This window comes from Armigeres subalbatus, chromosome 3, assembly GCF_024139115.2.
Source record: "Armigeres subalbatus isolate Guangzhou_Male chromosome 3, GZ_Asu_2, whole genome shotgun sequence".
In the NCBI taxonomy this organism is placed as follows: domain Eukaryota; kingdom Metazoa; phylum Arthropoda; class Insecta; order Diptera; family Culicidae; genus Armigeres; species Armigeres subalbatus.
Window position 1 is genome coordinate 363,314,104 of NC_085141.1, and position 23,339 is coordinate 363,337,442.

Sequence of the window (23,339 nt, forward strand, 5' to 3'; positions counted from 1 at the left end):
TATAGCTTTGGAATTTGGATGTTAATTGGGGTTGATTGTGCAGGGTTATAAAATTAGTCTGTTGAAATATCTTCTCGGAAAAACTCATTCGAATGCGTTTTAGGGTATTTTACATTAACAAAATGGCAGTTTGAAATAAATATGAACATTCGACTATATAGCTCTGAAGAAATATCTTTTTCCCCAGATTGTTTCTTAGCTATATTCATGCCTTCCTTATTCTTTAGTTTTCCATCAGGACACTTGAAATAAAAAAAGAATAAGAAAGGTTGTATACAAGACATGACCGCAAGGTAGACGTTGGTCGTTTAGGCTGCGTTTTTCTGCTGTCCATTGCAGACATATTTTAATCGGATCAGCTTTCTTTTGTAGGAAATAGTGGTCCTGAAAAGAAGTGATTTATTTTCAATAACCCGCATTTTCAATCAGTAACAGCAACAGAAACATTATAATTTTTGTTTGAGAAAATTGTACTTTAGTGCTGCTGTCGCTGACCACGGCCAATCGCTGGTAACGCAATTTTAACGAATACATTTTCTGCAGCAACCACCACCGGCTGTCACTGGGACCGTTACTGATGCCATTGAATTTATTTTCTGCAGTTACAATGCGGTTGTTTTGCACTATGGAGGTCCTGAAAAGAATCGATTTACCTTCAATAATGCACAATTCCAATCACTAAAAGCAGCAAAACCAATATCAGAATCTTGCGAAAAAAATGTTCGCTGAAGATAGAAACTCGATAGTTTACCGTCAAATAACTGAAGCTACCTTAGCGAATACATTTTCTGCATCAACCTCCCGCCGACGGCCGACACTGGGACCGATACTGCCGTCATCGAATTGTTTGCCCTCGATATGTGATTATGCTTTGTGATTAGTGAAAATTGCTCTTAATTCAACTTTCTCTTGTATGGTGATCCTGTAAAGAACCGATTTATCGTCTATAATGCGCATTTTCAACCATGAACAGCAACAAAACCAAAGTCATAATTTTGAGAGGAAAATCCATTTCAGTGCTGCTAACGCCGTTGATTAGCTACTAAGAAGCTACAAATGCCATCGAAGCTAATGACTTTATCGCAGCGTCTCCCTCCGAAGTGCGCTTGTGATTCCGACGCCAAAGATTTTATAAAACTTTCTGCCGTCGCCAAACGATTGTGTTTTGTACTTTGAATATAATTCGCCTCGATACAACTTCCACTATATATAAAACTTATGGTCCTGCAAAAACCTGATTATTTCTAAAAATGCGCCTCTTCAATCACTAATGGCTATTATACTTTTTGAAATGTTGATTTTTTTCACCGAAAAAAATCAACAATCCAAGAAATATAAAAATTCACGGTGATCAAAACCCTACTAAAACTAATGGCTATTACTAGATACCCGAGCAGCACAAGTCAGACAGAAATGGTTGCAGCAACTTGTATGTGACTGAATATGATAACAAATCAGTTGCAGCAACCTATGTGGAACATGTGTGCCGCTAGGGTAGTTCACTGCTTCCAATGGCATTCTTCGAACACTTCTGTTTCAAAAAATGTCCTCCATTTTTTGAATCTTTGGAAAACTTCACGGCAGTCGTCACAACCGCCGATTGACCACTACAGACGCCACCCAAACGATTTTTTTTGGAGCGGTACCCATCAGCTACTGGTACCACCAGCAACGCTGCGACTGAAACGGCAGCCGTTGACGCTGGTACCACTGTCCGACGCCATCCGCTCTCCGTGAAATCACGAACAAAAAAGACGCGCCTGCGAAACATGGGTCTATTTATGCATACACTGAGCGAAATAAAAATAGCACCACCCTGTTTAAAAATTATTTGATAAAAGTTTGTGGATTTCTTTTTAAAAAAAAATGTAGAACAAACCATTTGTCATCTGATTGAAAGATTTTGTTTGAGAAACATTCACATTTTCAATAAGTTCATGAAAAAGGCAAAATAGGCTGCGAAATAAAAATAGCACCACTTTCATCTTCATTCAAAATATCATTGGATTGGATTTGGGTCCGGGGAACATGCTGGCCAAACAAGAGCTTCAATGTTTTTTTTTGTTTCAATTTGTTGGATTATTGCACCTTACAAACTTCATCCCTGTTCATCACCAAAAATAAATTCTATCCACTGTACTCTGCTGTTGGAGCAAACAATAGACCTCTGACCGTCCAGCCAGCCAGCCTGCGTATATCAAGGAAAGCGAAAGTGATATCGCCTCGGTTGTAAACAACCATTCGTTCCACCTAGAGCTGATCGCGATGAGAGCTTGGGTCATTATTACGGAGAACGTTTGAGAAGTTGCCCACCTGGATGCACAGTGGTGGATATGCTGCGAGAGATTGGCTGTGACTGAAAAGAGCGGGATATCACTCGTTCTGGGCCAGAGCTTCTGGCCAGCCTCGTTAAATTGCGATCGTCGTTCAGGAGATGACTTTTTGTAGTTTCAGTTATCGTCGACCCAACCATCCAACTACACTGTTGGCGCGCCGGTTTTAGGCCAAACGAATGGCCAAATGTATATTTGTCGTTAGTACATAAGAATAATTGTTAGATGTTAAGTGTAATAAATGTAGATCTGTTTGAATAAGTGTTTTTCCTAAATATAAGGTGTTTCAATGTAACCGCGAGTGTGTAATTATAAACTGAATAGAGGAAGAATTGTGCCCCCTACTACGATTCCCATTAGTTAACGTACCCAATCGAGTGTTGAGGAGCCACCACTGCTACTAAAGGAGGATATTACCCGGTACCAAAACATTTTGGTCCTTCGAACCGGATTCAGTAGTTTGGCAGTTCCAATGAAACCTTGACGCACATCTTCGACGAATCATTTGTGACCACTTCCTGAGTGCACTTGGTGCCATTTTGCGATATTTGGTTTGGATTTGAAGTTTTGCTCTGCTTAGGGCTTAGCACAGCTGTTAGTTGCTCAGGTGAGTCAACACAGTATATGCCCTGCCGAAGCATAACATTTGGATATTACACCTAATTTTTTCCTCTTGGTTTCCTGCCCAAACACTGATTAACGTTGAGCATTAATAATAACTACCGTCGCCATCGCCACATACCTTAAAGGAGTTGGATTATCGTTTGGGTACAGCCACTTGTATTTGAAGGTAATATACACTAGTATATGGCCTGCCGTGGCCAGGCTCGTTGGATACTACATTAGTTCCTCTTACTCTATGCCCCTCGGTTAACACACTTGTGAGCTGTGCTGTTGAAAGACTGACGTTATCAATCGACCCTTGGAGATTCAGTGTTCCTGCTTGGTTTACGTGGATTGGTGACGCATTTCACTGTGCTAGGTAAATATACACAGTATATGCCTGCCGAAGTTTGGAATCACGTGGATCACTACACCATTGGTCTCTCTTTCCGTTTCGTGTGCGAGTAACTCCAAACAACATGGCGCCCCGTAAGCTGACATCGTTGAAGGCTTTGGTCGTGAAGCTGGGGGAAATTCAAGCCGACCTGGACGATATTTGGAAATTCGTTCAACGCTACGATGAAGCCACCACTGCAACTGATGTCAACATGCGCTTAGAGAGGGTTGGTGAACTTTGGGAGAAGTACGGCGAGACGTTGGTGGAGATCAAATGCCACGACGACTACGACGAGGATGATGAGACCTTCAACAAGGATCGTCTTATCTACAGCGATCGATACTACCGCTCGAAGTCATCCCTCACGGACAAGGCGAAGGAGCTACAGGGTCTACCAGAGCAGGACCAGTCATCGCGTGCAAACGACTCGATGGTGCATGGGGTCCTCGACCATGTACGGCTGCCGCAAATCAAGCTGCAGTCATTCAACGGTGATATCGACGAGTGGATTAGTTTCCGTGACTTATTCACATCCTTGATCCACTGGCGGACTGATCTACCGGAGGTGGAAAAATTTCATTATTTAAAGGGGTGTCTTCAGGGGGAACCAAAGGCTCTAATCGATCCACTAAAGATAACGCAGGCTAATTATAAGATCGCGTGGGATGCGCTTACTAAGCGCTATAACAATAGTAAGCAGCTTAAGAAAAGGCAGGTTCAGTCGCTCTTTTGTCTTCCTTCGCTTTCTAAGGAGTCGGTTTCGGACTTGCACGTTCTTGTCGAAGGTTTCGAAAGAATTGTGCAAACATTAGACCAGGTTGTCGAGCCAGCGGAATATAAGCATCTCCTGCTAGTGAATCTTCTTACCAACCCGGTGACTCGCCGAGGTTGGGAGGAGTTTTCATCCACGAAGGAGCAGGATACTTTGGAGGATCTGACGGAGTTTCTGCAGCGAAGAATACGTGTTCTCGAGTCGCTTCCAACAAAGGCGGCTGAGTCCAGGGGTGCTCAACCGTTACAGCCACAATCCCAGAGGCAGAAACAGTCTACAGCGAAGGCGAGTTACAGCACGGTACAGTCGTCGTCAGGAGCACGATGCGTGGCATGTAAGGAGAACCACTACCTCCATCAATGTAGTGTGTTTCAAAAGAAGTCGGTGGCTGACAGGGATTCGCTACTAAGGACCCACTTCCTCTATAGGAATTGTTTCCGAGTGGGTCATTTGTCCAAGTTCAATTGCAAGAATTGCAAGGGTCGTCACCACACTTTGGTGTGTTTCACGTCGGAGAAGGATAGTTCTGCGAAGGTCGCAGCGGTTGCTAGGGGCAACCATCCTTCAATCCCAAAGGAGTCCTCCGGAGTTAACGAAGCTTCTGGTTCGGGTTCCTCTCAGGTGGTCAATATGGTGGCCACCGACATTTCGGTTTCTGGTGCGACTCAACAATATTCTTCGCAAGTTTTGCTGGCAACTGCGGTCGTCGTAGTGGAAGATGATCAAGGTGGAAGGTTTCCTGCTCGCGCTCTATTGGATTCGGGCTCAGAGAGCAACTTCATCACGGAGCGACTGAGTCAACGTATGAAGACCCAACGAGAAAAGGTGGATATATCGGTGCGCGGAATCGGTCAAGCAGGAACCAAGGTCAAACACAAAATACAAGCGGTGGTGCGGTCGCGAGTTTCTCCTTTCTCGCAAGCAATGAACTTCCTCGTTCTTCCCAACGTAACGGTGAATCTGCCAACTGCTACAATGCGCACGGATGGTTGGTCGATACCCCCAGGAATCAAACTGGCAGATCCCGCTTTCTTCGAGTCCAGTAGAGTCGACTTGGTACTCGGTATCGAATCATTTTTCGATTTCTTCGAAACCGGTCAAAGAATTAACCTAGGCAACCAATTGCCGACGCTGAACGAATCGGTTTTCGGATGGGTGGTGTGTGGAGGTTTATCCAATTCTCATCAGGATCTGCACATTACCTGCAACGCTTCCGCAACAGAGAAACTGGAATCTCTAGTTGCCCGGTTCTGGTCTAGCGAAGAGGTTAGTTCGGTCAAGGTACTCTCACAGGAGGAAAAACGATGTGAGGACCTATTCCAAAATACAGTCCAACGGAATCCCGATGGCAGGTACACGGTTACACTCCCAAAGGAGGAAGGCGCTAGTCAACGGTTGGGCGAATCCAAGGACATTGCGATCCGGCGTCTTCAAGGTACGGAGCGACGGCTGGCAAGGAATGCCAACCTGCACAAAAGCTACCACGATTTCATGGAGGAATACGAGTCGATGGGACACATGGAGAAGGTCGAAGGGGCGGCCTTAACAACAAAACAGCGGTGCTTTTTACCGCACCATCCCGTTTTCAAGGAGGACAGCACTACAACCAAGGTCAGGGTGGTGTTCGATGCCTCCTGCTCAACATCGTCCGGCGTATCGCTCAACGACGTGCTGCTGACAGGTCCGTTGATACAGGATGATCTCAGATCAATCATCATGCGAAGCCGTACCAAGCAAATAATGCTCGTTTCTGACGTCGAGAAGATGTTTCGGCAAGTATGGGTTAACCCGGAGGATAGGGCTTTGCAGTGTATACTGTGGCGCTCAGATCCTCAAGACAACATCAGCGTATATGAGCTCAAGACCGTTACGTACGGTACTAAACCAGCTCCATACTTAGCCACAAGAACTCTCAAACAGCTAGCGGTGGATGGAGAAATGGCATATCCCCTCGGATCACGTGCGGCGAGTGAAGACACCTATATGGATGATGTTATCACGGGAGCAGACACGGTGGAAGAAACCTGTGAGTTGCGGAAACAGCTGAGTGATATGATGGAAGAAGGCGGTTTTAGACTCAGGAAGTGGGCATCCAACAGCCCCAAGGTCTTGGAGGGACTTCCTGAAGACAGTTTAGCGATTCGAGCGGGGGACGGAATCAATTTGGACCCGGATCCGTCCATCAAAACCCTCGGGCTTATCTGGATGCCGAAGAGTGATCAGCTGAAATTCAGCTTCAACATTCCTTCGGAGCGACCAAGTCAGCAGTACAGTAAAAGGGAGGTACTCTCGATTATAGCTACGCTATTCGACCCTTTGGGGTTACTCGGAGCCGCAATCACATCTGCTAAAATTGTGATGCAGTTGCTATGGAAATATAGGGACGACGACGATCGTGCGCTGGACTGGGACCAGCCCATACCTTCGACGGTGGGTGAGACGTGGAGGAAATTAATTGGCCAGCTTCCCCTGTTGAACAAAGTCAGAATTGATCGCTATGTCATCGTCCCCGCGGCAGTCTCCATGGAACTTCATTGCTTCTCGGATGCCTCCGAGAAGGCATATGGTTGTTGCGTATACATAAAAAGTGTAGATGCAGCAGGAAGGATAAAAGTGCGCCTTCTGTCATCGAAATCACGGGTGGCGCCCTTGAAATGCCAAACTATTCCGCGTCTGGAACTGTGTGGCGCTGTTTTGTCGGCGGAACTCTTTATAACGGTTCTGGATTCATTAAAAATACCCACGCAGGTGATTTTTTGGACGGACTCTACCTGTGTCCTGCGTTGGATCAAAGCCTTACCGACAACCTGGACTACGTACGTGGCTAACCGAGTGTCAAAAATCCAGACGCTCACAAATCCAGAACAGTGGAGGCACGTTCCAGGAATAGAAAATCCGGCCGACCTTATTTCGAGAGGCCTCATGCCGCAAGAGATCATGCACAACGATTTCTGGTGGCGTGGCCCGAGATGGCTGGAGAAGCAACCCGAAAATTGGCCAGAATCTCCAGAGCTACCAAGCGGAGCTGAAGCGGAGAAGGAGAAGAGACATACAGCTGTCGCATGTATGAACTCATCTGTCGAGGAGTTCAACGAATGGTACATAGGTCGATCCTCATCGTACATCGAGCTCGTTAGACGAACTGCCTATTGGTTACGATATCTCAATCTGTTGCGTACACCACGAGATCAACGGAATCCGCCGAAGTTCCTTACAACAGCGGAGCTGAAGGGAGCAGAAGTCAACCTGGTGAGGAGAGTTCAGAAGGATTTTTTTGTGGAGGAATGGAAGGCACTGTCAAAAGGAGACTCTGTTCCGAGAAGGTCGCCACTGCGTTGGTTCAACCCGTACATATCAGAGGATCAGGTTATTAGAGTAGGAGGACGACTAGCGCATTCGAAAGAGACAGAGGATACGAAGCACCCGATGGTTTTACCAGCACGCCATCAGCTGACAAGGCTGATTCTACATTATTTCCACGAAAAACTACTGCATGCGGGACCGCAGTTATTATTGGCTACTGTTCGATTACGTTTCTGGCCGCTTGGAGGAAGAAGCGTGGTGCGAAACGTAATACACCAATGCATGAAGTGCTTTCGGGCGAAGCCATCATCAATCGAGCAGTTTATGGGAGAGCTGCCAGCGCCACGTGTTACCGTATCCCGACCGTTTTCCCAGACCGGAGTAGATTATTGTGGGCCATTTTTAGTCCGGCCAGCACCCCGCCGCCCAGTGGTAAAAATGTATGTCGCTGTGTTCATCTGTTTGTGTACCAAGGCGGTGCATCTCGAACTTGTTTCGGACCTGACTACTGACAGGTTTATCCAAGCCCTGCGCCGATTCTCGGCCAGAAGAGGGAAATGCAAAGATTTGTATTCCGACAACGGCACAAACTTCGTAGGAGCGCGGAACAAGTTGAAGGAATTGGACGAGCTACTGAGAATGAAAGAACATCGTGAGGGTGTGGCGAGATACTGCTCGGAACAAGGAACACGATGGCATTTTAATCCACCGAGTGCTCCTCACTTCGGAGGCCTATGGGAGGCCGCGGTGCGGTCTGCCAAAATTCACCTGGTTAAGGTAGTAGGAGAAAACCCGTTATCACCCGAGGATTTTACCACGTTGCTCGTACTGATAGAGGGTTGTTTAAATTCAAGACCGTTGACGCCCATGTCGGACGATCCCAACGATCTGGAGCCATTAACACCGTCACATTTTTTGATTGGTTCAAGTCTGCAAAGCTTACCGGATCCTGATTTGGAAAATGTCCAACTGAACCGACTGGATCGCTTCCAATTGATGCAGAAGCTGCTCCAAGATTTTTGGAAGAGGTGGCGGCGTGAATACCTGTGCCAGCTTCAGGGGAGAAATAAGCGATGGAAACCACCGATTAAGATCGATGTTGGTGGGTTAGTGATAATTCGGGAGGATAATCAGCCTCCAGTGAGATGGAAATTAGGCCGAATCACTGCTATTCATTCTGGTGCCGACGGTATTGTAAGGGTGGTTACGTTGAAAACGGTGTCCGGAATTCTCAAGCGTCCCGTAGAAAATTTTTTTTTTGCCATCTCCGCATTCAACAGACAACCATCAAAATTAAAGAAAATCCAGCTCAACCTTCCCATTTCCGTTCCCGTCGAAGAGGATATTATTTTATCTTTTCAGCAATTGAAGCAATTCCTGGGTGGGTGAGGATGTTGGATTATTGCACCTTACAAACTTCATCCCTGTTCATCACCAAAAATAAATTCTATCCACTGTACTCTGCTGTTGGAGCAAACAATAGACCTCTGACCGTCCAGCCAGCCAGCCTGCGTATATCAAGGAAAGCGAAAGTGATATCGCCTCGGTTGTAAACAACCATTCGTTCCACCTAGAGCTGATCGCGATGAGAGCTTGGGTCATTATTACGGAGAACGTTTGAGAAGTTGCCCACCTGGATGCACAGTGGTGGATATCACTCGTTCTGGGCCAGAACTTCTGGCCAGCCTCGTTAAATTGCGATCGTCGTTCAGGAGATGACTTTTTTGTAGTTTCAGTTATCGTCGAACCAACCATCCAACTACGCTGTTGGCGCGCCGGTTTTAGGCCAACGAATGGCCAAATGTATATTTGTCGTTAGTACATAAGAATAATTGTTAGATGTTAAGTGTAATAAATGTAGATCTGTTTGAATAAGTGTTTTTCCTAAATATAAGGTGTTTCAATGTAACCGCGAGTGTGTAATTATAAACTGAATAGAGGAAGAATTGTGCCCCCTACTACGATTCCCATTGGTTAACGTACCCAATCGAGTGTTGAGGAGCCACCACTGCTACTAAAGGAGGATATTACCCGGTACCAAAACACAATGCTTTGTTCAACTTCGAGTTGTGGATTCCAGCGTTACCATGCTGGAACACAAACTGCGAACCCATCAACTGCTCTTCGTGCTCGATCAAACTAATTACTAGCATTTCAGTGTAGTCTGCTGACTTCATTTTTTGTATAATCCTTGCCAATGAAAGTTTACCCTGGAAAAAAATGCTCCCCAAACCATTAACGCTCCACCACCGAAGTTTCTGCTCATTTTAACCTCCGGATCGTTCAGCAAATCATGTGAATAGTTTTGCCAGCGATCTTATTTTTTTTTTTTTCATTTATTTAGTTTACATCTAAACAGATAACACTGAATCAACAATTTTACGCCACAATACACGGTTCGAGGCCGCATCTCTCCATCCTCGGATACGCCCCACGCTCGCCAAGTCGTTTTGCACCTGGTCTGCCCATCTCGCTCGCTGCGCTCCACGCCGTCTCGTACCTGGTGGATCGGAAGCGAACACCATCTTTGCAGGGTTGCTGTCCGGCATTCTTGCAACATGTCCTGCCCATCGTACCCTTCCGGCTTTAGCTACCTTCTGGATACTGGGTTCGCCGTAGAGTTGGGCGAGCTCATGGTTCATTCTTCGCCGCCACACACCGTCTTCTTGCACACCACCAAAGATGGTCCTAAGCACCCGTCTCTCGAATACTCCGAGTGCTTGCAAGTCCTCCTCGAGCATTGTCCATGTTTCATGTCCGTAGAGGACAACCGGTCTTATAAGCGTCTTGTACATGACACATTTGGTGCGGTGACGAATCTTTTTCGACCGCAGTTTCTTCTGGAGCCCTTAGTAGGCCCGACTTCCACAGATGATGCGCCTTCGTATTTCACGACTAACGTTGTTGTCAGCCGTTAGCAAGGATCCGAGGTAGACGAATTCCTCGACCACCTCGAAGGTATCCCCGTCTATCGTAACACTGCTTCCCAGGCGGGCCTTGTCACGCTCGGTTCCGCCCACAAGCATGTACTTTGTCTTTGACGCATTCACCATTAGTCCAACTTTTGTTGCTTCACGTTTCAGGCAAGTGTACAGTTCTGCCACCTTTGCAAATGTTCGGCCGACAATGTCCATGTCATCCACGAAGCAAATAAATTGACTGGATCTGTTGAAAATCGTACCCCGGCTGTTACACCCGGCTCTCTTCATGACACCTTCTAGCGCAATGTTGAACAATTTAACAACAGGCACGAAAGTCCATCACCTTGTCTTAGTCACCGGCGCGATTCGAACGAACTTGTGTGTTCGCCCGAAATCTTCACACAGTTTTCCACACCATCCACCGTTGCTTTGATCAGTCTGGTAAGCTTCCCAGGGAAGCTGTTCTCGTCCATAATTTTCCATAGCTCTACGCGGTCTACACTGTCGTGTGCCGCCTTGAAATCAACGAACAGATGGTGCGTTGGGACCTGGTATTCACGGCATTTTTGAAGGATTTGCCGTACAGTAAAGATCTGGTCCGTTGTCGAGCGGCCGTCGACGAAGCCGGCTTGATAACTTCCCACGAATTCGTTCACTAATGGTGACAGACGACGGAAGATGATCTGGGATATCACTTTGTAGGCGGCATTAAGGATGGTGATCGCTCGAAAGTTTTCACACTCCAGTTTGTCGCCTGTCTTGTAGATAGGGCATATAACCCCTTCCTTCCACTCCTCCGGTAGCTGTTCGGTTTCCCAGATTCTGGCTATCAGTTTGTGCAGACAAGTGGCCAGCTTTTCCGGGCTTTTTGAGCTTCTGGTAGAACTTGCGTGTATCTTGAGAACGGCACAGCTGTTCCATCTCCTCGCACCCCGCTTCTTCCAGGCGGCGTTTCTTCTCCTGAAAAAGGCGGGTCTGCTGTCTCCGCTTCCGTCTACAACGTTCCACGTTCTGCCGGGTACCTTGCTGCAGCGCGACCGCCCGCGCTGCGTCCTTCTCCTCCATCTGTCTGCCCTCTTCGTCGAACCAATCGTTCCGTCGACTTCGACCCATATACCCGACGTTGTTCTCCGCTGCGTCGTTAATGTATTCATGTATTCCAGCAGTCCTCAAGAGGGGCCCCATCGAGCTCACCCTCTTCCGGCAACGCTGCCTCGAGATGCTGCGCGTATGCAGTGGCGACATCAGGTTACTCCAGTCGCTCTAGGTCGTACCGCGGCGGTCGTCGGTACCGAACATTGTTGATGACGGATAGTTTTGGGCGCAGTTTAACCATCACCAGATAGTGGTCAGAGTCGATATTAGCGCCACGATATGTCCTGACGTCGATAATATCGAAGAAGTGCCGTCCATCAATCAGAACGTGGTCGATTTGTGATTCTGTCTGCAGTGGTGATCTCCAGGTGTACCGATACGGGAGGCTGTGTTGGAAGTAGGTGCTGCGAATGGCCATATTCTTGGAGGCGGCGAAATCAATTAGTCGTAGGCCGTTTTCGTTCTTCAGCCGGTGAGCGCTGAACTTTCCAATAGTCGGTCTAAGCTCCTCTGTCTTGGCCAACCTGAGCGTTCAAATCTCCTATGATGATTTTGACGTCGTGGCTTGGGCAGCTGTCGTACTCACGTTCCAGCTGCGCGTAGAATGCGTCCTTATCATCATCAGTGTTTCCGGAGTGTGGGCTATGGACGTTGATTATGCTGAAGTTGAAGAACCGGCCTTTGATCCTCAACCTGCACATTCTTTCATTGATCGGCCACCACCCGATCACGCGCCTCATATCGCCCATCACTATGAAAGCTGTTCCCAGCTCGTGTGTGCTGCCGCAGCTCTGGAAGATGGTATGATTATACCTCTAAACGTTCGCACCATTGATCCCTTCTAACAAACCTCCTGCAGCGCTACGATGCCGAATCCACGGTCCTTGAGCACATCGGCGAGTATGCGTGTGCTCCCGATGAAGTTGAGAGATTTGCAGTTCCACAAACCGAGTTTCCAATTGCTAATCCCTTTTCGTCGCAGTGGTCTTCGCCGATGGTTTCGCTCCGCCAGCGATCTGGACCACCCAAATTAAACTTCTTTTTATTCGAAAAGAGCACGTTTTTCCATTCCAGAGTGCAAGAAATATACTTTTCCGCCGGCCTTCTCCGTCACTCCAAATTCTTGTTAGTTGCCAGAATTTGTTGTACTCTCCTTTGAGTTACCGGTAGGTGCATTTCCGCACGGATGAGATGCTGTTCCTTTCTGATTCATCACAATTCTATAAATCCGTCGCTTATCCTTCGCTTCCGAAGCTGTTTCCGATCGATTTCTCTGTTCGAGAGACTTTCCTCGTCTTCCCATATTTTCGACATAATATGGTGCAGAACTTCATGTTGATGTATACATCTAAAAAATAATTGAGAGATATGATTTTTTATTCTAGCTTTCTTTCTAACTCAGTAGATTCGTTTTGACCCTCTTCACAGTTAAAGAATAACACCAATCGCAAACACCAAATACGATCAAAAGCTAGTCAAAGTGCCAAACCGAACTGTTTGGGCTGTTAGAACAGCTAATGAACATCAAAGAGTCATGAGATGATGTCGAAAATAACATCCGTCCCTAACGTACCAAGACACACCATGAAGAAAAATACCTTGTCTTATTTGGAATATTAGTAATATAACACATCAACATCGAAGACTGTTTTATACATCTCGTACTTGAACTTGAGAACCCATAATGGGCAGGATTAGGAATATACACACCACAAATCGAATGGCTGATTACTCTCGCATTTGAGCACGCTGTGGGCATCCTTCGGGTCACTGGGTGGAAATGGGGCTCGGTGCAAGCACCAAACATGGCTTCACTGACTTGGTGCTTGGTCTCTTCTGGACGTACTACAATAAAGAATGCCAAGATGTGCTTTCTTGTCAGACGGATTGTATCCCTTTTCAAGAAATGCTTCACTGCATCTATTCCTAGTTGACAACTAGTAGATTTCGGAGATGAATCTCACAATTGCCGGATCGAGAAGCAAACTAATATCGTACCATCAAAAAGGTATCAATTTTTAAGGGAAGCATCTTCATCACGCAGTATACTTCGGTCGGCATTAAAAACTGCTTGAAGTAGATTTCGGTAATCGCCAGGATTTGCTTCAGTTACGGATGGCTAACGACAAGCCCATGTAGATCGCTCATCTGATACCGTTTCTGGTACGGCCTCTTGCCCTCGAGGAACCGTCGACAGGTCCTAGAAGAGGAACCGTCCTAAACCCCAGACTACTGGTCTATAGCCAACGGTAGTCAACGGGGTGGGCACGCAAGGCCTCTTTTAGTCCTCGAGTCCCAGGGTCGATGGAGGTAATGGGGAGGTTTTCGGACTTGCTAAAAATCGGAAGCTTGGAGGTTAGGTTACAAACAGTTTACTTACGGTAAGTATGGGGGTGACAATGTCAGACTACCTACAAGGCCAACTTGCTGCTCGACGGCGTGCACGAATCGCCGATGGCGATATGGGTCTCGGCTCGATGGATTAGCCGACGGGTGGCTTGGATTGACGGTTCGGTCGACTGATGGCAGGACAGCACGTGGTGGCGGATGACGATAGTCACAAAACTGGCTTGGCTTGGCTTGCTGGTCCGGCCGTCGGAGTGGCGGATGGGTGACCTTGTCCTCGATTTGTTGTCGGATGCCCAAGATGGGTCGACGGGTGGTGGAACTTGCTGGATTGCCGATGGTTCGGCCGCCGGATAACGGATTCCGTTGTACTCGGTAGTATAAAAATAAGGTATAAAAAGGAGTCGACGGATGGCGGAACTCGTGGATTTGCCGATGAATGGCTCGGCCGACGGATGGTGTGGCCGGTTGGAGGTCTGATGGGTGACGTTGTCCTTACACGACTTACGGACGGATGTCCAAAATGGGTCGACGGATGACGGAACTCTTCGAATTGCAGATGGAGGGTTTGGCCGACTGATGGCGTGGTTCGCCGGAATGGCCGACGGATGGCACGATGCGGAACTTGCGAGTTTGCCGATGAATGGTTCGGCCGACGAAAGGCGTGGCCGGTTGAAGGGCTGACGGATGACGGAATTCTCCAAATTGCCGATGGAGGGTTCGGCCGACTGATGGCGCAATTCGCCGGAATGGCCGACGGATGGCGCGATGCGTGGACTCGGTAAAACTCGCCCAATTTAGCTCAAAGCAACCGGTTTCAGAAATAGTGCAGGCTCTCCAGCCAACAAAACTTTTAACACAATAACTTTTCGGAGGGAAATCGCTAGCGAACTATCCACTTTGACTGCCGAAAACCAAGAGAGCCCCGCTTCGCATTGTTCGCTTCCCGGTACCTCATTTCGGCTATCGTCCACATTCCCGTCCGTTCCGTATGTCGTAGCGCTAGAATCCCAGTTACCACGCAAAGTTGCACCCACCAGAGCAAACAGTGTTCTGAACCGACCCTCTTCACTTTGGCAGTTAGCAAGCATTTGAAAATCGCAGTCAAAATGCTTCTCACCCATATATTTGTTTATTTGTAACGATTGATGATTACACATCTTTGCTGGTTGATGATTCAGCATTATCTAAGAAAACACTGCCAGGAACTGTAGAGAATTTTCTTTTAGAGTTCACATAGTTCCAAAAGCTGCGAGGATTTCGACGTAGATTTGTCTGGACTTGTAATACATATGACTTTCGGTTTCGATAGACATAACATGCAAGATGAAAGCTATGCTTGTTTTCAGGAGAACGGTGATGACGAAGCCTTCGTTGAAGGGCATTGCGCTTTTGTTTTAACTTTTTTAACAGTGTTGTGCTCCATGGAGGTGAACGGGCTGGTCGCCGGATCGGTACATATGATTCCATCCAATTTTCCAAAACGGCACAAAATGTTTCTGCCGTGCCATCAGAATTTTGCCCATCGAAAAACGAGTTCCAGTCAATTTTGGAGAGAAAAACTGTCAGTGCATCAAAATCGATCTTCAGAAAATCTAGCGTCAATGTAATAGCATTATCTTGTTGCGGAATGCTGTAATCAACGAGGGATGGCAGAGCGATCTCCAATGGCGGATGTTATTGTCAATCGGTAAGAGGGCGTGGAACAACTGGAGCCAACTGGAGCAAAAAGTCAAATCGAGTATGCGTCCTAGATGATTACGTTCTGTGTTCAGTTGTGAGGCCACCAGGCCAGAATTATATACCACAGGCATCTGTTAATGAACACCTGCAGCCGTTGAGTGCTCTCCACTGATACACACCATGTTTCGCTAGCGTATAACAGCACAGATTTCACGTTAGAGTTGAAAATTCGTATTTTGGTGCGTTCACTTATCTGCCTGTTTTTCCAGATATTTCTTAAACTCGCAAAGGCAGCCCTTGCTTTCTTGATCCGTGCGCCTATGTCGATCTTGGTACCGCCGTCTGACGCTATTTGGCTACCAAGATATTGGAAGCTTTCAACATTCTCGACTGGTTGCCCGGCTACTGTGAAACTGGAAGGAGTCACCGTGTTTACATCCAACGATTTGGTTTTGTTGACGTTGATGACTAAACCTGTCGAGGAGGAGCGCTCGGCAAGGTCGTTGAGCTTACTCTGTATATCAGAGCGGCATTGCGCGAGGAGTGCAACGTCATCAGCCAATTCGAAGTCGTTTAGGTGCTCCATGGTTATAGGCTGTCATAACAGCCCGCGGTTTGGTTCACGGTCAATCGCATCTACCAGAATCTCATCGATTACGATGAGGAACAGTAACGGTGATAGAATACATCCTTGCCTCACACCAGCTACGACCCGGATAGGATCGGACAGGACCCCATTGTGCAGCACTCTACACGAAAAGGCCTCGTACTGTGCTTCGATGAGGCCGATGATTTTCTCAGGAACCCCCTTGCGTCTCAGGGCGCCCCACATATTCTCGTGATTGAGACGGTCGAAAGCTTTTTCGTAGTCAATGAATACCAAGTAAAGGAACTCTTGGAACTCGTTGACCTGCTCCAGAATGATGCGGAGCGTGACAATATGGTCCACACAGGGTCTTCCGGCACGGAATCCGGCTTGCTGCCGGTCGACCCCTGGGGCTTAATTCGATTTCATGCTTTGGATGGCTGTTTGAATCTCTAGCAGTGATGGAGCTTCGGTATTGAGGCGTGTTATACGTCTGATCCTATGCAGATCATGCCAAGGTGGTGATGGCCTAGCTGGCACTTGAAAAAGTTGTTCGAAGTGCTCGAACCAGCGTTTCAGCTGGTCAGTTGGGTCGGTCAATAACTGATCATTCGCGTCTTTCACAGGCATCGTTGCATTCATCTTCGCCCCGCTTAAGCGTCGTGAGATATCGTAGAGGGGGCGAATGTCCCCGGTTGTTGCGGCTCTCTTCTTCGTCGGCCAGAGAGTCTGCCCACGCTCGCTTGTCCCGTCGACATGAGCGTTTTACTTCCTTCTCAAGAGCCGCGTATCGTTGACGGGCTAAGACTTTGGCTCCTCTGGTTTTCGATCGCTCTATCGCGGCTTTGGCTTCTCTTCGCTTCTCTATCTTTCTCCAGGTCTCATCGGTGATCCATTGTTTCCTCTGAGTGTGTAGTTCACCCAGATTTTTCTCGCTGGTGGTGATGAAGGCATTCTTGATGGCCACGCTGCCACCTTCCGGAATATCTGCAGCACGCGTCTCTAGTTCTTCAACGAAGGACCGTTTCACCGTGGCATCTTCCAGTCTGCGTGTGTTGAATCGTTGTCCAACTCTTTCCTCCTGCCGACGAATCCGCGCAATGCGCAGGCGTATTTCGCCGATGAGGAGGTGATGATCAGAGCGATATCGGCACTACGTTTATTTCGTACATCAAGAAGGCTCCGTTTCCATTTTCGGCTGATGCAGATGTGGTCGATTTGATTTTCTGTAAAGCCGTCACGGGAGACCCACGTGACCTTGTGAACCGGTCGATGAGGGAAGAGCGATCCCCCGATCACTATGTCGTTATTACCACAAAATTCTGCGAACAGCTCTCCGTTTTCGCTCATTTCTCCGAGACCATGGCGTCCCATATTACGCTCATGGTTTGAGTTGTCGGATCCGATCTTCGCATTGAAGTCGCCCAAACAGATCTTGATAGCACCCTTCGGAATTCTATCTACGACGGCATTGAGTTGACTGTAGAAGTTCTCTTTGTCATGCAGGTCGGCAGCATCGCTTGGCGCATAACATTGGATTATAGTAAGGTTTCGGATCCGTGTTTTAAATCTGACAACGATTATCCTTTCACTTATAGGTTCCCACATCATAAGCGCAGAGTGTGCCTGAGTGCTTAGTAGGAAGCCAACTCCGCGATGCAACTTGTCCCGACGGCGTTCTGTGTTCTCCAAAGTTTGGCCAACGGACTTCACTCAGTCTCAGGATCTCAAGCTTCATGCGGCGTGCCTCATTGGCAAGTTGTGCCAATTTACCCTGCTGGGCTAGGGTTAAAACGTTCCATGTTCCTATTCGTGTCCGTTGTTTCGCGCTAAGAGTCGTCGCCGTAAAATCAGTTTGTATTCTTTCATTATCGGATTCTCGAACAAATTAATGTTTCACACGGTCGCTTTGATAGGGCCTGCTTGGGGACACATGCAGCTTTTTATAGAAGTTCAACAGAGCCCTCTGTCGAACCCCACCACATCCTAGGCAGACCCCACAGGGCGCACCCTCTCACTCTAGCTGATGTCAGAAGGACAACAGTGCCCAGGCTGCACTACCAGCTAAGTACGCAACCCTTAGCTGGCGGTCAATTGTCATCGGATGACCCGTGGAAGCGTGAGTATTGGAACTTGTGAGGACCAAAGCTATGTTAGGCGCCCCTTCCCGGATGTCAACTCACCATTTCGCAGCCCATTCTCGTACAGAACTGTAATGAATTCTAAATTAGACTTATATGAACTCAGCAATTGGATGCGTGGCTGAAAAGCAAGACCATGCTAATAGTGACTGGGTTGAATTCCTGGTCCGGTCTAGGAAATTTTCGGTTTAAAAATTGACTCGACTTTTCTGGGCAAGAAAGTAGTCTCCAAAGTTTCTGATAGTAAAATTACACAAAGAGGATCTGCTTACACTGATTCTGGACGATGCACATGCTATTATTTTGGCAACTTTCATATTTGATCAACCCTTTATGTGACTTTATGTGAGAGTTCATTTCAAAAGCTTTTACATCCGCGACCCAAATCATCCACAAACTGCAAATAAGTGAGTTTTTGCTGCTACTTTGTTGAGGGGAGCATTGGAGTGCTTTTATTAGCTTTTTTATAACAAATCTCATATATTTTTGGTCTTACATTTTATTTCGCTACAATAATTTCCAGGCGACAACAATACTTCCTCCCCACCAAGAATCATTTGTTTACTTTGCTCGATAGGTAGACGGTTTGACAGTTAACAGTTTGACAGGTAGATTTAGCTTCACTTTTCGCGCAACTCTATGTATAATAGACTCTGGTAGTCTCATGATATAGAGAATACGATAATGAAATCTTTAAATCTAAAAACTGAAATCTGCCTAATGAACATTGCGCGACATGGTGGCAATGTTCCAATGGGGGATGTAATGCCAATAAAAGAAAAAGGGAGAATCTTTTTTAAAAGATGTAATAAATTCCAACATCCGCTAATTGGGAGTGCAGAAAACAAGAACATGTTTATTCAATGTCCATCTTTTTTTTCTGATTATATGAAATTCCAATCAATATCTGCCCATGTACCGCTGTCAATATATAAGCAATCCTTCAGATAACGGTCATTTTCAGATCCTTAAATTCATACAACTCAAAGTACGATGTTCAGATGTCATCTTATTTATCTAAGTAGAGCCCAAGAAGCTGTGATGCTTGCGGCACATTATTTTATGTGCATCGATGTTGATATTTTGGCAACTCTCCATGAAATCCTTGGACATCCATAAATTCCATCGAAAACGGATTTAAATTCCATCTTACTCATGCCCACACTTTCGCTTTCCAAAACCACGATGACACAAATAAATTCCCTCAACTCCACGTTGCGCCACACTTCTGCAACGACACAGCCAAGCAGCACACCGTTCTCAGAATTCCGCGCGCAGAGCTGTTACGACCTTCTGATCATATGTTCGACCGGACCCCACGCCTTCTCTCCCGTCTCCAGCTGAAAACATGACCAAGCGAAGATCACCTCGCGTGACGTGAGAACCGTCCAACGAACGGGTCTTCGCGTAGCAAAATACACATTTTCCCTTTCTCTTTCAAACTGCACGCATACATAAGCGGTCCCGTACTAACTAACCAGTTCAGCCATCGCACGGCGGCGTCCGTACATTTAGTCAGTCAGTGAGTCAAACTTGTACAGCGGCACAGGTTGCCAGAAGCGCTTCCCCGCTCGACTCCATTCGCCCACCAACAGGCGGGGGATCATGTTTTCCATTACAATCCATCATCGCCGTCGACCGTCATCGTCATCATTATCGTCATACTTCATGCCTTCTATTTCTCAACAAGCGCCTGCTCTTGCCATGCTGATGCAAAGTCCGCTCCGTGAAACTCCCCGACTTCAGCCAACCACGACGCCACACCAAGCCGAAGCCAAGGCGGAGATTACACAATCTAGTACTGCACGATAAGGCTAAGTCGCTGCGCTGGAAACACTGCACTGGCTGTGTGTGGAACTGCGAGCTTGCAATTCAATCAGTAGTTTATACGACGAAAGGAGCCGCTAGTTTGGATTCGGGTCTTGAGTGGGTTATGTAAAATAAAGAAACCAGGGGCAACGCCGGAGTCGGATCATGATGATGAGGGTGCTCCCATTTTCATCTCACCAATACCGATGCACGTGGAGATGGGGAGCTTTCTAGTGGTGGCGCTCGCTCACAGATTCGAGACGGCTGTTGATGGTGGGGCTGATGGTTATGGCATCGCACCATCCGCAATCAGTCAAGTCTATTCGGTACACTGACTGGCTGGAATATGATGGCTCACTGATATAGGTTAGTATTCGTATCCAAGTGCATATTTTTTTGAGCGAAACCCTCACATATGTTTTATGCGATGTCTCTCAATTCATCTGTGCCACACTCATAAGTTTATTACAGTGCTTTTAATGATTTCTCTTTTTCCATTTTTTGCTCGTTTCTGTTTTGAGACAGCGTTCAAAATTTTCATGTTTTCTATTTTCTTGCATTGCATTGTTCGCACATAAATACAACTACCAGTCCCGAGGATGAATGGCTCGTCGAATGGATTGTGGAACAGTAGCAGATAGTGGAAGATGTTTGAATGAAATATTAATCAATCTATTCTCTATTTTGTTAAAATCATCGTCTGAGACTTATTAGTGGATCTAAAACATTTTGAAAAAAATGGTTACCTGACCTACTGATAATTTAGAAACTAGACCTCCCAATAATATTCTGGAATTTGTCCAAAAAATAGTGATCCTTCACCGCATGTTCCGACCACGGTGTGCCGCACGTCGTCGGTTCGATGGATGGGTTTTGTAATCGTGAGTCGGCTGAAAGACTGGGTAGCTCCATCTCCATACATAGTAAATAGTGCCATACCGGGTTGGACTGCTCTGAATGGCATTGGTGTGGAGACTTGAAGGGTGGGAGCTGAGTATCAAGTCGAATTGACGGACTGTTGAGGCTATTGGCTGCTGCTGCTGCTGCTGTTGCTGCTGTTGCCGTGGCCGGGGTGGATGGAGTTGAAGGTGGTTGTGATGTTTGTGGTGCACTCTACTATCGTTCCGATTGAGTCATGTTGTTGTTACTGCCTCTGCTGCTGCCGCGATGCCGTCTGTGCTAATACCTAGCTATTGCTGCCGATGGTTGTTTTGAAGGGAGGAATTGGGAAATTGGGTTAAATTGAAGCGAAAAAAGTGGAATAATAAGCTTGCGCTAGTTGCGCGATGCGATGGAAGATGGAAACGGATGGCAGAGTTCGGGTAGATTTGTAAGTTAATTAGGTGAATGTGTAATGGAAGCGCTTAGTAAGAACTGTATCATCGTTTTTCGTCATTTGCTGGATGGATTTTACAGCTTAACTTTTACGTACAAATATTACAAGAAGACTGCAGGATCACTTCAATAACAAGCTTTTGAATGGAGAAGAATACTATATACTGATCGATTCAGCCCTAAGAACTGAGGGGTTATGTTTAAAACACTGAATTTTCATATAGCAGCAATGAGCATGTAGGGGAACGGTTCGGCACTTCATCTCATAACTCATAGCTCCCATTTCCATCTCATCAAAAACAAAGCAATGAAAAGAAATTTGATTTATTTTTCAATGTTGTGATTTTTTTCAGCAGTGAGTACGCATGTTAGCAAAAAGAAGCGACAAGATTGGTGCTGTATTTCTCTGTTTTGCGATGAGATGAATATATGCTCAGTGAGATGGAAAATGGAACAGTTCCCCTAAATGAAAAGCATGATACAATACTAAAACCTTTGTCGTTACTAGGTATGGAAGAGTTAGAGGAGTCTCAGCATCCGTAGGAAATGTAGAGGATCTTTCTCCTGTCATCGTATGCATATTTGTCCCACGTTTGCTGGGACTCCGTGGGACAGTTGTGCATATGATGGCAGCTGAATCATATGGAAATGAATTGGTAATAACATAGTATTCAAACATGCAAGATATGTAACATAAACAAGATATGTTAACATAAAATTTCCAAAAGAAATCTCGGAATAGTGATTAAGTAGTGTTTTATAACGTTCATATATTGTTCACAACAATCATCTAAGAATTCTTGTCTTTTATTAAATATTTAGGAATTTCTCGTTCCATACAATTCTACCGAAGATTGTCATACAAAATCTCAAAAAAAAAATTTTCAGAGCTCCAAGATTTGTATCGATGACTTTTCTTCGAAATAAAAAAAAATGCTGTAAAACCACAATTGCTACACCCAAAAAACAAATCCGACAATTATTGTATAAAATCTTGGCATATACAATTCTATAAGCTTTTTAAACAGATATTGTATTAAAATAATACAAGTCTGTAAGATTTCAATACAATAATTGTATTAAAATCTTCCAAAATTGTATATGCCAAATTATTATACAGTTTCTGTAAGTTTCTTATGCAGAACTGTGTTAAAATCTGCCATTCGAAAGTTGAATATACACCCAAAAAAATGTTCTACCACCTTTGCAAATGTTCGGCCGACAATGTCCATTTCATCTGCGAAACAAGTAAATTGACTTGATCTTTTGAAAATCGTACCCCGGCTGTTACACCCGGCTCTCCGGCAGGACACCTTCTAGCGCAATGTTGAAGAACAGGCACGAGAGTTCTTCACCTTGTCTCAGTCCCTGACGCGATTCGAACGAACTAGAGTGTTCGCCTGAAATCTTCGCACAGTTTCCACATAATCCACCGTAGCTTTGATCAGTATTATGATCTTCCCAGAGAAGCTGATCTCGTCCATAATTTTCCATAGCTCTACGCGGCCTGCCGCCTTGAAATCGAAAGAAACAGATGGTGCGTTGGGACCTGGCATTTTTGGAGGATTGTCGTACAGTAAAGATCTGGCCGTCAAGCGGCCGTCAACGGTGCCGGATGGATAACTTCCCACGAACGGGTTCACTATTGGTGACAGACGACGAGAGATGATCTGGGTTATCAGTTTGTAGGATTCTAGGATGGTGATCGCTCGAATATTCTCACACCCCAACTTATCGCCTTTCTTGTAGATAGGACATAAGACCCGTTCCTTCCATTCTTTCGGTTGCTGTCCAGTTTCCCAGATTCTGAAAATCATTTTGTGGCCAGCTTTTCCGGGCTCATCTTGATGAGCCCAGCTCCTAAACCATCCTTACCAGCTGCTTTATTGATAGGTTGCTTTATTGGTAGGTGATAGGTTCCAGCTAGGTTCCAGGGTCCAGCTGCGCGTAGAATGCGTCTTTATCATCATCAGAGCTTCCTGAGTGTGGACTTTGGACGTTGACAATGCTAAAGT

The 23,339-nt window shown here is 46.3% G+C and overlaps 2 protein-coding genes across 4 annotated transcripts in view; both read left to right on the forward strand.

Annotated features, from left to right (window-relative positions):
• Positions 1 to 23,339, forward strand: part of LOC134226298 (uncharacterized protein DDB_G0271670) — a 236,034-nt gene that overhangs the window by 107,520 nt on the left and 105,175 nt on the right. The window lies entirely within an intron of this gene.
• On the forward strand, positions 3,416 to 8,961 carry LOC134222867 (uncharacterized). Its single transcript, XM_062702011.1, has 2 exons — positions 3,416 to 8,510; positions 8,771 to 8,961. Exons 1-2 carry the CDS (start codon positions 3,416 to 3,418, stop codon positions 8,959 to 8,961), a joined length of 5,286 nt encoding a protein of 1,761 aa, XP_062557995.1.